Source organism: Anomalospiza imberbis, chromosome 7, assembly GCF_031753505.1.
Source record: "Anomalospiza imberbis isolate Cuckoo-Finch-1a 21T00152 chromosome 7, ASM3175350v1, whole genome shotgun sequence".
Classification (NCBI taxonomy): Eukaryota; Metazoa; Chordata; class Aves; order Passeriformes; family Viduidae; genus Anomalospiza; species Anomalospiza imberbis.
Window position 1 is genome coordinate 9,759,741 of NC_089687.1, and position 14,929 is coordinate 9,774,669.

The 14,929-nt window shown below is 48.8% G+C and overlaps 1 protein-coding gene across 1 annotated transcript in view; it reads left to right on the forward strand.

Annotated features, from left to right (window-relative positions):
- Positions 1-5,431: 5,431 nt before the first annotated feature.
- ITGB5 (integrin subunit beta 5) overlaps positions 5,432-14,929 on the forward strand; it is a 58,011-nt gene continuing 48,513 nt past the window's right edge. The window contains exons 1-2 of the mRNA XM_068195337.1: positions 5,432-5,622; positions 9,625-9,710. Coding sequence (XP_068051438.1) covers positions 5,517-5,622; positions 9,625-9,710 — 192 coding nt within the window. The 5' untranslated portion in view covers positions 5,432-5,516. The remainder of the gene's footprint in view (positions 5,623-9,624; positions 9,711-14,929) is intronic.

Consider the following 14,929-nt stretch of genomic DNA (forward strand, 5'->3'; position numbering starts at 1 on the left):
GTGTGAACAGATTCTGCAGCAAGCTCATGCTGGGCAAAACCCACTTGTCAGAAAAATAAGCAAGAAACCAGAGTCCAGTGATTTATTTCAGATAGTGATTAAATAGCCAGGTGTCAGCTGCGATTTGAAAAAGCTGCACGGGGCATTGTGAGGTCCAAACTGCACAGATCCAGGTGAATTCCTCGGAAACCCGTTTGTACCTCCAGAGCACTCTGCTCACCAAGGTGCTTAAGACTGGAACGTTTAGTCCATTCAGTGGGAATTTTGCCAGAGATTTGAGTGGAGCCAAGGCTAATTGGCTCTACCTGCTGACATTTGGGTTGTGTTTAACTATGCTTCCCCTACATGCAGGCATACAAAGAAATCTCTTCGGGCGCTCCATTTAAAGGAAAACCCCTGCCAGATGCATCCAGCATTTACTCCTGGCTTTTGCGGCTCTCCCGGAGTGCCAACCAAAGTGGAGCCAGTTTATGGGAGGCAAGATGTGCAGGAAGACAGAATGTTTTTCCATTCGCCGTGCAGGGTGGTGAGCCGGACCTTCGGGCTGTCAAACCCTCCTCCCTCTCGTTCCTCTCCGCCACCGAGCAGAGCCCCTGGCCACAAGATGGGGCTGGCTCTTTGCAGTTGCAGGATAAGGCACACAAGAGGCAAAACCTTTTAAAGAGCACGCTTTCCTTGGGGCTAACCATTAATAGACACAGACAGGTTGCCATGGAACTGCTAATTTTTAACCTTCTCCTGTGTCCCAGCCTAGCACACTCCCAAGCCCGTCCCTCTGGTGGCGCATTACTTAACTCTGGGGATTGGGGCATATTTTTTGGGATGGGTCATGGCTGGAGATATCCATCACCCTTTGTAGTTCAGCACATCAGTGAGGCCCTCCTATAAACAGCCTCTCAGGCAGCCAAGTGCCTCCCAGCCTGCTCCAGGGGCTGTAGGCACCCCAAAACTTGGTCAGGTTTGGTCTGGCTTCATCATCCCTGTCTCAACTTTATGCACCATAGAGGCATGAGGAAAGTCTTCCCCTTGCACCTCCCTCACTTTCCAGCCCAGCAGCTTCAGGCATGGACTAGCTCAGAGATTTTTTCTGAACTCTGCCTTTTTTCATCTATTAGAGGGTCAAAACTTGGCAAAACCACTGTAGGTGCAGTTCTCTTCTTCCCAGAAGTGTTGCAATGCTGCTCTTCAGCAGGTCAGGAGTTGTTTGGGAATAGTGTTGCTCTTGAGTATCTGAGAACAGAGGCTGGTCCTTAGATGGTAAAAATATCTATTTTTATAGCAGGCAGCAGCAGCATGTGCTGCATCTTTAGCCAGAGAATAGAAATAGGATTAAATTTATTATTGTAATTTTTGGCATTGCCTATTACTAACAAGCATTTTGTGTGAATTGTATTTTTTTTTACAGCTTCCTTGGAAAAAATAAGAAGAAAAACCTTTTCCATGGTAGTGAAAGCCCCAGCAGCCCAGTCTGGGGTCACTTGTGGGAGGAGGCAGTGTGGGGATGGCAAAGCTGCATGGTGCCCACAGCTGGTGTCTCTGCTCCCCTATTTCCCATCATGGCACAGCCAGGAGGAACCAGGAAACAGCATGGTGAGGACCTGGAAAGGCAAATGAAGTGTTTTCCTAACACAAGAACTGTTTCTAACACAGTGGAGGTTTCCAAGATTCAAGTGAGTTTGACTTTTATTTCACATCCCTGATCCTACACCCCAGTTTGACCCTAGCTCTCCTAAAACTCCTTTTTATTAAAACCATAAATCAATCCACATTTTTCAGCATCTGAATTCCAGTTTGGCCATCCTTTTTTGTATGGAGAGTTGCTTGGACCAAAGGACTGAGGGATGTTCAGGACCTGCTGAAGTAGCAAACCTAAACTTACACCACAGAGTCTAGAAATGGGAGAAATTCAGAGATGTCCCAGGATTTTGCTGCTGGAGAGTGGCTATATTTCTGAAACACTAAGGCAGAGGTGGAGCTTCACCCTGAAACAGGCTGTGGCTTTGTGCAGGGGCCTGGGAGTGGCTCAGACTGGTGCAGAGAGAAGATGGAATCACCACTGAAAATCCAGAACTTCTTTAGTGCCATGGCAGACATCTAGATGTGACTCAGATGCTTTTATCCACCCTTTCTGCCCCAAGGAAGATATGACAATGAAAACCTATCTGTAGAACACCTGGAGTATCTCAGATAAAGGATTTTATTTGTTTTAACTGACGTTAAAAGACACAAAAAATCAACTTATAATTACATCACTTTCAAATCCGTGCCCAGGTCAGATACCCTGGGTTTATGTCCTGCTTTAACCACAAGTTAAAGCGTAAGTGATAAGAAAGTGAACATAAAGATCAGGCCTTTCCAAACAGGGATTTTCCTCTCTCTGTTACAGCAAAACTGTGCAATGATACTGAAAACCCAAGTCCAAGGGCCTTGGCAAGTATTTATGGGCTGTGGCACTTAAATACTTGAAGGACCCTGGGGGATCTCATGGACCATGTGATCCTTAAGAATGGCATTTTGTAGACAGGAGACATGATGGTCAAGAGAGAAAAGACCGAGGCTGTGGTGGCAGCTGTTCCCGAAGATCAAGAGAGACTTTGTTGTAGGTCATCCTTTCACAATCCCCAGGAGACAGAGCCCTTTTTTCAATTCTCTTCCCAAAGTCTTGGTGCTGCCTCAAACTCATCTCGTACTGAGTACATAATAGTCTTGTTGAGACAGGGGCACTAAAAGCTTTTTTTCTCAATCCCTTATTCTGAACAAGGGAGTCCCAGGAGGAAGATCAAGGGGTTATCTGGTTTCATACAAGAAGGCAATCTTTTCTGGGGGCATCTACTGCCACCCCATCCCTGACTCCAGAAAAACAACCAGAACACATTGTCACCTGCAAGAAGGAAGGTTTTATACCAACACGTTCTCTGTGGATCTCATTCAGGCCACACATTACCTCTGCTCATGCCTCATTTCTTGATCTGTGGCCAGCCTCAGGGACACAGGGCTGCCTGCTTTCTCTGGAACTGAACTGCTCACCTCATGTTCACCATGAATTCCCCCTCTTGGTGTTACAGATGCTTGTTTGGCCATTTGTGACATAATATCCTCTTTGGATGCTGCATGTGGGGCAAGAGCACAGCACCAGCTTCAGAGAAGGGTGTTAACATTCTTCTCATTCGGGAAGCCACAGCACTTCCTCCCCTGTGGCTCCTGGGGTCTTTCCCTGTACACACCACACAGTGGTCTGTTGGTCAGTGGTGCTATACTGGGATGGGACAAACCACCTGTGACTCTGCGGGACTTTCGAAGGATTTGGCTTGAAAACCATGATGACTGATAGCAGATGTTGAGCATCTACAACATCTCACTGCTCAAAAAGTGCATAGCAGCAGCTCCTGACCTTCCCCCTTCTCTCAGGGTTTCTCCTGGGGGCTGTGGGATGAGGACAGCCTGGGCACAGCGGGCACCAGGTGCTTGTGCCAGTGCGACAGGCGCCTGCAGGAGGAGTGAGCTCAGCCTCAGCTGAGTCCAGCTAAATATAACCAGTGACTGGGGAGCTCCTACGCCTCGCCTGGCTCTGGTCCTGCTGCAATACATTCCTTCTGAAAGTACTGTTCACTTCCTCAAGCCCTCGTCTCTGCTCCTTGAGATGCCACAGTTGAGTCTCAGAAGGTGGTTTTCTTCCCTCCAAGTAGTTTCTTTACCCCATGGCCCTGCTTTTCCTTTTTCCCCCTTACTCATTTGCCACTTGCCCCTTGGCCTCTGCTCCTTCACTCAGTGCTCCCGGGGCAGCATGGCAGGACACAGGGATGAGAGATTAGTGTCTCCCTGCTCCTACAGCCAGGAATGACTCTCAAACATGAGTCTATCCATGGATAGTTGTAGTTGTGTCTTGGGGTACTTGGGCATGGCCAGAAGATACAAGAAGGGACTTCTAGGTCTACACAAGGCTTCTCTGGGCAGTAATGCTCATATTGAGTACTTTATCGCTTGCAAGTGCAGGATCTGCATTTCACTTTCTTTATTTTTTTTTTCCATGGGAATATAAAAAATGTTCCACAGAGGAACAACCTACTTCAAAGACCCCACACACCACATCTTGCATGTCCAGGTCAGTCCCAACATGGCCAGTATTAATTTTTTTTTATTAATAAAGGGTGGCAGGATGCACCTTATGTTTTTGGGATAACAGGGAGAGCTGATGCTGTCCCTTTCCCCAAGCACAGCCAACAGCTAGAGTGCAGTTCGTAGGTTACCGCCTGTCCCACATACCACACTCCTACCATGGCAAAGGTCTTGATGAGGCATTTAGTGATACTTTTGCACTGGTTGCAAGCAGTAGGGTTGTGATGCTCCCACAGCCACACCAGGACTTGTTTTGATTTAGCAGCACTGGGACAGTTAAAATGTTCCAACTTTTGTAGGTGCGTATTTCCTAAAACAACAAATAGTCACTTTAAACCCCAACCTGGTTTCTCCCCGGGGTATGAAGAGGTTGAACAAATCAGCGAGGTTTGTGAAGGCAGCTTTGGAAATCAATGCAAGTAAGGGGGAATTCTGGCAGGTGGCGTTACAGTTAATCACTTGTGCCTGAGAAGAGCAACACAACGTGTTTTAAGCAAAATCTGATGGTGAGATCTAGCAGACATAAGGGTGTCATGAAGGTCTGCAGACCACGGGTAAGTTACCGGTTACTATAAACTGCTTTTAAAATCAACCACGAGCTCTAGGGATGATTTACGATTTATTTTAAAAGCAGAAGAATACAGAAAGCTCTCCAGCAACCCAAACACGATCACAAATCCGACGCTTCCTTTCGATCTGAAGTGTTGATGTCCCAGGCGGTGGAGGCGTGGATCGTGCCAAAAAGCCGTCAGACGGTGAGTGCAGCGCTGCCCGGGTGCCCTGGCTCAGAGAGCCCTTCAGTAAATGGACACATTCTGTTTGCACAGAGAAAATCCCTGAAGCGGCAAAAACGCCACGTAAGAGCAGGCGCTGACCCGTGGGGAATGAGTGCAAGCCCTGCTGTGAGCGGCGAGGAGGGCGCGCATTCCTCGTGTGCCTGTGGGCACATCTGTGTGCGTGCCCGTGTCCGTGTCCGTGTCCGTGTGTCTGCGCACGCCGTGCGTGTCCGGCTGCGCCAGCCCGTGCATCCGCAGAGGCAGCCTGTGCGTGTCCGTGTCCGTGTCCGTGTCCGTGGGCCCGGCCGTGCCCGCGGGTCCCGCTCCGGACGGGGCTACGCCTCCCTGCGCGGGGCGGCGGGGCGGGGAGGCGGCAGCGCACCCTCGGGAGCGGGACAGACACACGCACAGACCCACGGACACACGGAGAGGCACACAGGCACGCGGACCGGGGCACCCGCACACCGCCCCGTCCCGTCCCGTCCCGTCCCGTCCCGCCGCCCCCGGGCAGCTCCGCGGCGCCGCCCCCGCCTCCTCCTCCCGCCGCCGCCGCCGCGGCCGCACAAAAGGCGGCGGGGAGGGCCCGGCCGGGAAGGGCAGCCCGGCCGCCCCGGCCGCCGCACCATGCCCCGCCGAGGGGGGCTGCCGGCCCCCGCCGCCGCCCGCCGGCCCCCCCCGCTCCTCCTCCTCCGCCTCCTCCTCCTGGCCGCCCCGCTGCAGCCCGGCAGAGGTAAGGGCCGCTTCGCTCCCGCCGCCCCGGGCCCTGCGAACGCCGCTCCGGAAGGCGGCTTGTCCCCCAGACCCGCCTCGGTGCTCTCTGTTACCGGCTGTGTTCTCTCCTCCTCTCGCTCCCCTTCCCGCTGCCTCCCCCCGGAGCCCGCTTTGCCGTGCGCCCGCAGCCGGCGGGACGCGGGTCCCCGCTGTCCCCGCTGTCCCCGCTGTCCCCGTGGCCGGGGGTGGCCACTGCCGGGGCTCTCCGCGCATCCCCGCCGGCCCCGGCACGGCGCTGCGCCCCGGGCCCCTCCGCCGTGCCCCCGCTTGCGGGTGGCGGGGACCCGCGCTCCGGCAGCGCTGCGGGGCACGGACCGCATCCGCGGGGGGTGACACCTTCGCCGTAAAAAAAGCACGGAACTGCTATTTATACACCTCGCTCCGTATGTATTCCTAATGGAAGCGGCTGCAGCCACTTCTGTTCAGGGTAAGCACTTCCCGGGATGTTTGCCTGAGCGCTGTGTGTTAATCGATGGGATGAGCAGTAGCAGCAGAAAGCCACACACGGGCTGTCGCGCTGCCGGTCACCGGTCCCCACGCTCTCACCTTGTATGGTTCCTCACTTGCACCTTGAACCGTGGCACCCAGAGAGAGGTCCTTGTTCCTCGTGGGGATGCTCTCGGTTTCCACACACACACACGTGAACTGCAGTGCAGTTTGTAATTCTGCTCCAGCAGTACTGGAAATAGGGTTTCCCTCCTCTCTGAGCATTTGGGGAAACTTTTTTATAAGAAGGGACCCCACAAAATGCCTAAGTCCACCATTCCAGTACTTACTCTCAGTGCTTGATATTTTAATGAGTAATCTTAAGGAGGGGCTCATCTTGCAGAATGCTGTGGCACATAATTGCAAAAGCTCAGAAGTTTTCTTAATTTTTTTTTTTTTGGTGTGCCTGATCCATGAAATTGATGGTTCAGTATTGCAGCAGACCATGTCGAGTCTCTTAGAATGCTTATTGCAAGCACAGATAAAATGCCCTTTTTCATGCCTAGCTGTATAAAATACATAAATTTTTTTTTCCTCTCTCTTCCCTAAGCAAGCCAGTACATTCACCTCCGTTTGAGGAGGTGCCCAAAGTAGGATTTCTTGCAGAACAGGTTTAAAATGAGGTCTGATTGCCTGGAGCATCTTTATGAGTAAATTTGATGAGTACCTTTCATCAGTTTCCTATCTTGCTCTGCATCTGTAGTTTGATGTGTTAAAATCTCTGCTGTCTAGTGGAATACACTGTCTCCTTCTGCTTTTTTGGGCTCTCCTGCAGCTCAGTCCAAGGGAAGGATGTCATTTGGAGATGTTCTTTGTGCTTGCTGGACACTACTGTGCAAAATAAATAGGATGCAGGGCTTAGGACTCAGTGGCATCAGTATGAAGGACTGTATGTGGGCAGTGCAGCTCAGCAATCCAGGGAGTGGATTATTTACCTCCAGAGTAATCCCAGCTAAACCCTGGATGGAATTTTCCCCATTATAAGAACTCTAGTTGATTTTTCAGGAGTGGTTTCATTAAATGTATCACAGTCCAAAGAGCAGACTGAGTTCTTTCCAGTCTCAGTGGGTGACTTGCCCCAGTATCTGAAGGATCTGGACTGGCATGAGCATCATCAGGTCCTTCCTCTGCCTGATTTGGGAAAGGCTGCACTGAATCAAGCACAGCGAAGACTTGCATCTGGAAAATCCTGCGTGTTTCTACTCCAACTCAAAAAGCTCAGGTTTCAGTCTAAAATTGGAGGGCTTCACAAAGCTCTGTTTTCACAACAATGCTGGAAATGGTTTAGTGCTGCTGCAGAGTGGAAAGAAAAGCATACTTGGAAACTTCAAAAGCTGCCACCAGGAGGAATGTCACCCCATGGCTGGCCACAGGAGCGTGGGCTGCTTTGGTCATGGCACGCAGTGGAAGGAGGAGACCTTGGTTTTCATTCAGCTATTACTGTGACTAAGTAAACTCTCAAAAATCCAGCAGTCAGGAATGGAGGTAAATATTTCCATGCGGATGGGCAAGTGAAGCTGTGGGAGAGCCAGGCCTGGGTAGCCAGGGTATGAATGCAAGTATTTGCTATATAAAGCCCATTATTTTTACTGGGTTACCCCGTGCACAGCTGCCAGAACAGCAAGGAGAGGCTTTGGGCCATGTTGTAGGGTTTGCAAATGCAAGTGTTAATTGCTGTCTAAATTTTAACTCAGTTGAACAAGTTACATTTTGCTTTATACTACATATTTATGTTTTGAGCTCTTGTAGTGTCCAGGAGCTGGAATATAACTTCTGAATGCAAAAAAGGAATGAAACGCCTGGGCATGTGGTAATGGCCAGAAGGAAAAAAAACTCCACACTCTTAAGAAGGCTCTTGTTTGGTATGAATGAGCCTAAGGAGCTTGTTTGAATGAGAGCCATAGAGAGCGTGCAGGGCTTGGCTCTCTGGGGTTAGAGTTAACCACCTTGCGGGCAGCAGAGACCCGTCACTGCAGAGCTCTGGCACGGTCAGGCCTCTGCAATGACTGACAGGACCTGCTTATCCTCTTTTTGTTTTTAGTCCAGAGCATGCCAGGTTTTCCTGCAGCTGTCCAGCTTGATTCACTGCTTCCTGTGCTCACAGCTCAGCCCCTTATGGGAGCGACCCAGGCAGCCACTGCTTTCCATTTCGTGGTGCAATATTCACATGGGATACAGCAAAAATCCTGCTGTAGGATTTTTCCTACAAGCTCTCATGGCAGAACGTTCTTGAGTCAGGAGAAAACTTCATGGGACTCTTCAGCACCTATTGGTAAATCTGCAGAATCTGCAGATTACACCCAGCAGCAGCGTGGTGCGTTGGTATCTGCAGATGCAGCTGGCTGAAAATAGAGGCCTGACAATGCTTTTATTGACATTTGGGTTGGAAGAAATAGCAGACTGGGAGTTCAAGCCTGAGGCATTTCATTTGGAGTGTGCAGCCTCTGTGCTGAAACCTCAGTTGAAGATTTCTTTAATCATTTATTGACAGTGGAAGTTAATAGCTGCACCCGGGGGAGCTGGGCCATCACTGGTATGGAAGGGCACATTCATAGCCACAGGCATGCTTGAACAAGCTGCTGGATTCAAAGCCCATACCATTGATGTCTACTTTGGCTTTACTTGTGTGGTTCCACTTCGTTTTTAAAGCCCAAAGTGCAAATTGTGGATTTTGTAAGTGAAACCTGCTCAGGACCCCTTGTGCTGCTGGACACCAGCAATCCGAGAGCAAAGAGCATCAGCCTGGCTGATGCCCCTGCTGGGATCACAGGCAGGGAGAGCCCTTGGTGTCTTCCACCCCTGCTGCCTTGGACATGTCCCAGTGCAAACACACTGCAAGGCTTAACCTGGATATCCTGTACAAATGATTCTTGTAGTAAAATAAAAGTAATGTACTACAACATGACTCCACTGCAAGAATCACCTGTGTGGGAAGGGGAGATGAGAATATTTCAAGAGTGCTTTAATATGAAAATTATGGGGAGATTCCCCCCCCCCCCATATTCAGCTAGGAATAAATGAGAAGATATGCCTAAAGATGTGTCTTTAAAAGTCAGCATCTCAGGGCTTTTGGACAGCCAGCTCCATGTTTCAGACTGCTCAAACAGTCACTGCGTTCTGCCCACAGCAATGGGACTGTTTGATTAGGCATATGAGTAGCTGGACTCTTTGATTAACCAGACACCATTGAAAAAGAGTAAAGAAAAATCACCAGATTCAGTCATTTTTTTAGAGGTTCTCAGCACCCCAAAACAAGTTTCTGTCCTTTTAATTTACCTTAGGGAAGGAAAAGAAAACTAGACCTCCTTACAGGTGAAGAGAGATTTACAGCTTCTCCTGCCTTTGGCTCCTGGGAGACTATTTGCTCATGTTTGAATTTACAGTGTGTTTAGCATTAAGAATGTCTCAGAACTCCCCTAAACACTGTTTTGGAGTGGAATAAGCATTCAGCCCACACTGTTCTCTCTTGCTGAAGGTCTCAATCTGTGCACCAGTGGAAGCGCCACGTCCTGTGAAGAGTGTCTCCTCATCCATCCCAAGTGTGCCTGGTGCTCCAAGGAGGTAGGTGGGCACACCTCGTTTGACTTTCATGCTTTTTGTAGTGCTGGAAGGCAGCTCTTTTCTCACCTTGCCTATTCCTGACTCGTGCCACAAGGGGTGAGTGAGGGCAGAGGATGCTCCATGCCGAGTGTATTTTGGGTGTATGGGACTCCTCAGCTCTTTGACATCATAGGAAATAAGTCTCTGACCCCACTTTGACCCCCACATGCCCTCAACAGAGCAGCACTGTTCCTTCAGTCCTTCTGTCCCTTCAATTACCTTCTTGTTTTTGGTGGATGCTGGGTCCCTGCATGGGCTCTGTGTTACAGGGAGCCTTGCTCTAAAGCTCTCCCCCTAAAAAGCCCCAAGCCCCTGGCTAGTGTCCTGCTACGTGTCCCTTGTCATGTGGCCTGGCGTGGGCTCTTTGTCTGTAACAAAGATAATTCTCCTTTCTGAATCTATTGTGTCATTTTGGGGGCGGGGGGTGGCCCATGCTTCTGGCATTGGTGCCATGAGTTTCACAGAGTAACTGAGCATTTCAGAGGGAAAATACATCCTGGTGTTGATGCTGAAGCTGCTCACCCATAATTCAACTGCACCTCCTTGTTTGTGAGCAATTGCAAATACCTCCCCCTGCTCCCTAGGGGTTGCTCATGAGTTTAAGTCTGTCTATATAATCCAATATATGTCTTATCAAGTAGACTTACAATTTCTAGAGAACAAGGTGTGTGAAACACCTAATCATGTTTGATGCATAGAAAGCAATTGCCTGCTAAGTGTTCCTAGGTGTTCAGGAGAAAAGTATGGATGCTTTCAGATGCATGGAAAAATCTGAAAAACAGGCTGGCATAGCTGCTGTGTCAGTTTTGGGATGTGAGAACCCCAGAGCAGTGGATGATCTTGAACCTCTCGATGGGCATGGCCAGTGGTGATGCTGATCTGTTCCCTGCTGACCCTTATTCCTCTAGTGTGGCCATCCCTGTCCCCTTCTGAGCACTCACTTCACCTTCCAGCTGCAGCTGGTGTTGCTGAGCTGAGGATGCAGGCTCTGTCCCCTCTGCTGTTCCCCTCCCTCCTCCTGCCAGGCCTGCCTGGGGCAACTGCCAGCTCCAGGGCAGAGCATGGGGTTGGGGATGGAGATGGGGTGGAGGTGGCTTCCAATCCCTCTGGTTTGGCTGGGTCTTGTGGGGGTGCCCCAGCCACTGGCTCTCCAGGTCTGTGTCAGTGGATGTTTCACTGGTAAGCACAGTTGCAGCTCTCCAAGGAAAACCTGGTAATGCTGCAAACAGCACGCTGTCGTAGCTTTCCTGGGTTGTTTTTTCCAGCCAGGCAATTGGCGTGCAGAAGGGAAAGGGTAAAGCAATAGATCTTGCTTCTGAGACATCTTGTAAACAGCTGTAAGAGTGCCTCTTCCAGCCAGCTAATGTGTGGTGGTGAGATTGGATCCAGGAATGCTGGCTATTAAGCTGTGGGTACCCCATAGCTTGTGCTTTTTTCTTGCCTTTTCTTTTTCTTACTTGGCATCAAAAGACAACTTTCTGCTGAATGCTGCTAGTGGAAATGTTTGTCTGGTGGTCACTGTGACCACTAATTGTACTAATGGGACTGGCAGCCTGACTCTTATCATGCAAACAGGGTAGTTACTGAAAAAAAAAAGAAAATTCCTGACTGGAATGGAGGGGCCAAGGAGGAAGATGGCTGTTTAGGAGGAAGTCCTGTAATACTTCCTGACCTTTAGCCTGCAGAAGCTATTTAGAAATATGCAGTTCAAGGTGTTTTGTGCCAAGAGCTACGTCTTTAAAAGCTGCTATTCCCATTACATGCTACATGCTAAAACTTAGCAAGTTCTTATCCTAATTCTATGTTTTTTGTATTTTTTTGGAATGTGCTGTTTGAAAATAATTATTTCTCTTTAGCTGAGATCATCAGGTGAGGTAATGGGATTTCCAAGATACCTGGAGTTTTTCAACTTCAGAAAGTTTTAAAGTAATGTTATAAACTCTATAATACCTGCCTTCTTTTCATAGTTATTTCACCACCTTATTCCCCCTCCCTCTGCTGCAGCTTAGGCAGGTTTATTACATTTATTAAATAACTCTTAATGTGTTTTCCTTAGCTTTTTCCATTAGCTGCCATTTGCTGTCTATGTTTCCTGGTTCCATACATGCCAGTCAAATTTTATAGCTCTTCTGCTCTTTAAATATCCGGGGTAAGGTATTGGAGTGGGTTCCACAGATGGCAGTTGTGTTGTGGTAGAACCTCAGTCAGCTGATTTGTGTTTATTTTGTGCTCCCTTTGCATTTACTTTACAGGTTTGTGAGCAAATTAGGCCAGCTTTTATTGACTTTGCAAGCAACAATTAACAGTTTTGTCAGGAAATACATATAGTAGAAGTCTATCAGTACATGTTGTATAATTCTATATATAATGTATAAAGTATGTTTAGAAATTTCTGTTACATGGTTTATTTATATATATATATACATTGTGTTGCTATATATATATATAATTGCATAGTTATATGTATACTTGATCTTCCTGTACGTGTATACCTTCTTGTATTTCCTTTGGGAAAATATTTGGGGAATAATATCACTTGGTGGTACCATCATACCAGTTTCTTTGGGAGCCCTATTCCAATAGTTTCCCAGGAGGGATAAGGTCTCTTGAATTTACATTGCCCTGAATTGTGAGGGTAAGGGGATGTGTACAGATAGATCTTACAGCAGAATAGACAAGGTGCTCTCACTTATGACTGCCACCTCCTAACCTGGTGGTACAGGGTGCATCACATCCTCTGGCTTGGTTGGACTCCTTTTCACTTCTGCTTGTGCTCAGCATCTCTGTTCCCATCCAAAGGGGTGATGATGGATGAGCTGATGATAGCAGCTTCTGGTGTGCAGCAGCTCTAGAGCCTCCAGGGGCTGCTGAGCTAACCACAAGTCTTTGGGCTCTTGGAAATTTGGGAGCAGACATCGATTCTGTTGGCTTGTGGAAGAATACCTTGAAAGGCAGGCCTCAAAGGTGGTGATTTCAGTGGCACTTAGAAGAGGAGATGTGAATATGTGGCCTTAACCATCACCTGAGCATGCCTTGAAACAGGGCTCTCTGAGGGAGAATGACTCTTGGTGTGATGGAGACTGCTGCAGCCTTTCCATCCACGCTGGAACTGAGGAATCTGCACGGTTCAGGAGAAGCTGGAAATGATGAGAAATTGCTGACGTGGTGCTGGTAAAATATTCTGTCTGGAAGTTGCCCAGCCTGTGGGGTTGCTGTATCTCTGTGGCAGCCTGGTTTCCATGTGTGGGACCGGAGGATGCTTGTGGAAGTTTTTGCAGTGACACCTGGTTGCCCAGGCTGAGAAGGACTTGTTGGTTTGCTGGGGAGAACAGGGAGCTCAGGAAGTGGCTGCAGTGCTGTCCTCTGAGCTGCCAGGGCAGGTGTGATTCACAGGTGGGGATTGTGATTGTGATAAACCTTCCTGAGGTGATTGCAGGGGGTGAAGCTCTTTAAAAGAGCATTTGGGAGTACCAGCATGGGGGTGAAATGTCACCATTACGTTTTCTTTTTTGCTGCTTTGGGGAGTGTGCAGAGGCTCCTCTTGTTTGTTAGATGTGTTTGTTAGGTGGATGAACTGTGTTCACCTGTCTATTGCCTATGTGGATGAATTTATGTGTGTACACGGAAACCAGAGATACACATTAATTAAACTGAAATGTCCTTTTTGTGTTAGTGAACTGAAATTCCCCCAGTGGCACCCTCTGTTTCCCAGCAGGTGCTTTTACCCCATCCTCTTCCATCTCAGAAATGTATGCCTAGAGAATGAGGAAAGAAAATCAAGGGTGTTCCTAAAGGGAGCATGTCAAGTTTTGTTTGTTTGGCTTTTTTAATGAAGAAAACAGGCATGTTTCAGATGGAATTAATGCAGAACTGGATTGATTAAAGCAAAAAGTAAGTTTGAGACCTTCAGCAAAAGAGAACAGGATGGGCTGAATGGTAGGGACATGCCTAGTCAGGAATTAGATACTAGATACAGTGAGTGCTATTCTCCATTTTTCTAGCATGAACCAAACAATTTGTCTTAAAACTGTCAAACTGATGAGCATGTAATTGTCACACTGTTGTCTCCATTCATCCTGTCTGCTTGTGTGCATTTGCCTTTGTGAGCTTCTTAGCACTGACCAGGGGGCTGGAGGAGCCAGAGTGACTGATGGGGCTGGGGGATCTTCCAGAGTGCTCCTCTGTGGCACAAAGCAAAGTTTGGGGTGGTTCTGCCTTGTGAGGGGCATCTGCTGCATTTCTTGCCCAAGCAGGCCTGCAGGCAGACGATTGGCAGATGTGTGGGCACACTGAATTGCTTAACTGACCCCAGGGTGTTCTCTGCTTGGGGAAAATTGGGGTTTGAACCAGCATGCTGTGTCTGAGCTGCTGTGGAGCTGCCTTTTGGTGTGGTTTCTCATGAGCTGTCTGGACCTGTGCAATGTCCTTTACTCCCCAGGTCTGCTCATCCTTTTTCCCTTTACTGAACCTCCACAAGCCTTGATTTTCTCTGTCACAGAAAACTTTGCACTAGAGTTGGATGGTACCTGGTAGCCCCAGTTTTGACTTTGGGTTTTGGCCTCTGGGTGCAGCTTGGGTGTTTGTTTTCAGGGTGCAGTGGTGATTGCTGGGACTTTCCCAAGGCCACTGTCGCCCTCCTGTTCAGTGTTACTCTGCCTGGGTAAGAAATCAAGATGAAGTAGGGGTCAGTCCTGCATCCCTGGGTGCTGAGCTGCACCACCCTTCCCTCAGGCATTTGCACCTCTGAGGGTGGATATTTTCTTCCACCTCAGGTAATATGGCTTTTCACAGGACAAAAAAAATAGCTGGATTTGATTGGAGCTGCAGGTTAGCAATTGCTGCCCTTTGGCAAGTCCTCTGGACCCGTTTTAGAAGAGAGTTTAGTGAAAATAACTGGATCAGGCAAGAGGGATCTGGGGACTGGAGGAGTGCAAAGGTACTGCTGACCTAAGAGCTGTGTGGGGGCTTTCCCCTGACCTCTTGGACATCCTTTGGAGTCTTTGGAGCAGACCCTGGGAAGGCTTGGAAGCACCTGATGGAAGCTGCAGTTATGTGAGCAGCCCTAAATATTGTCCTATTTGGATGCTTCTCTCCAGTGTTAGTTACTCGAGAGTCACTGGAAGTTCCCAGCTGTGCTCCTGGGCTGTTTGTATTGCTTTTTGTAACACTTTGTTGGAGTG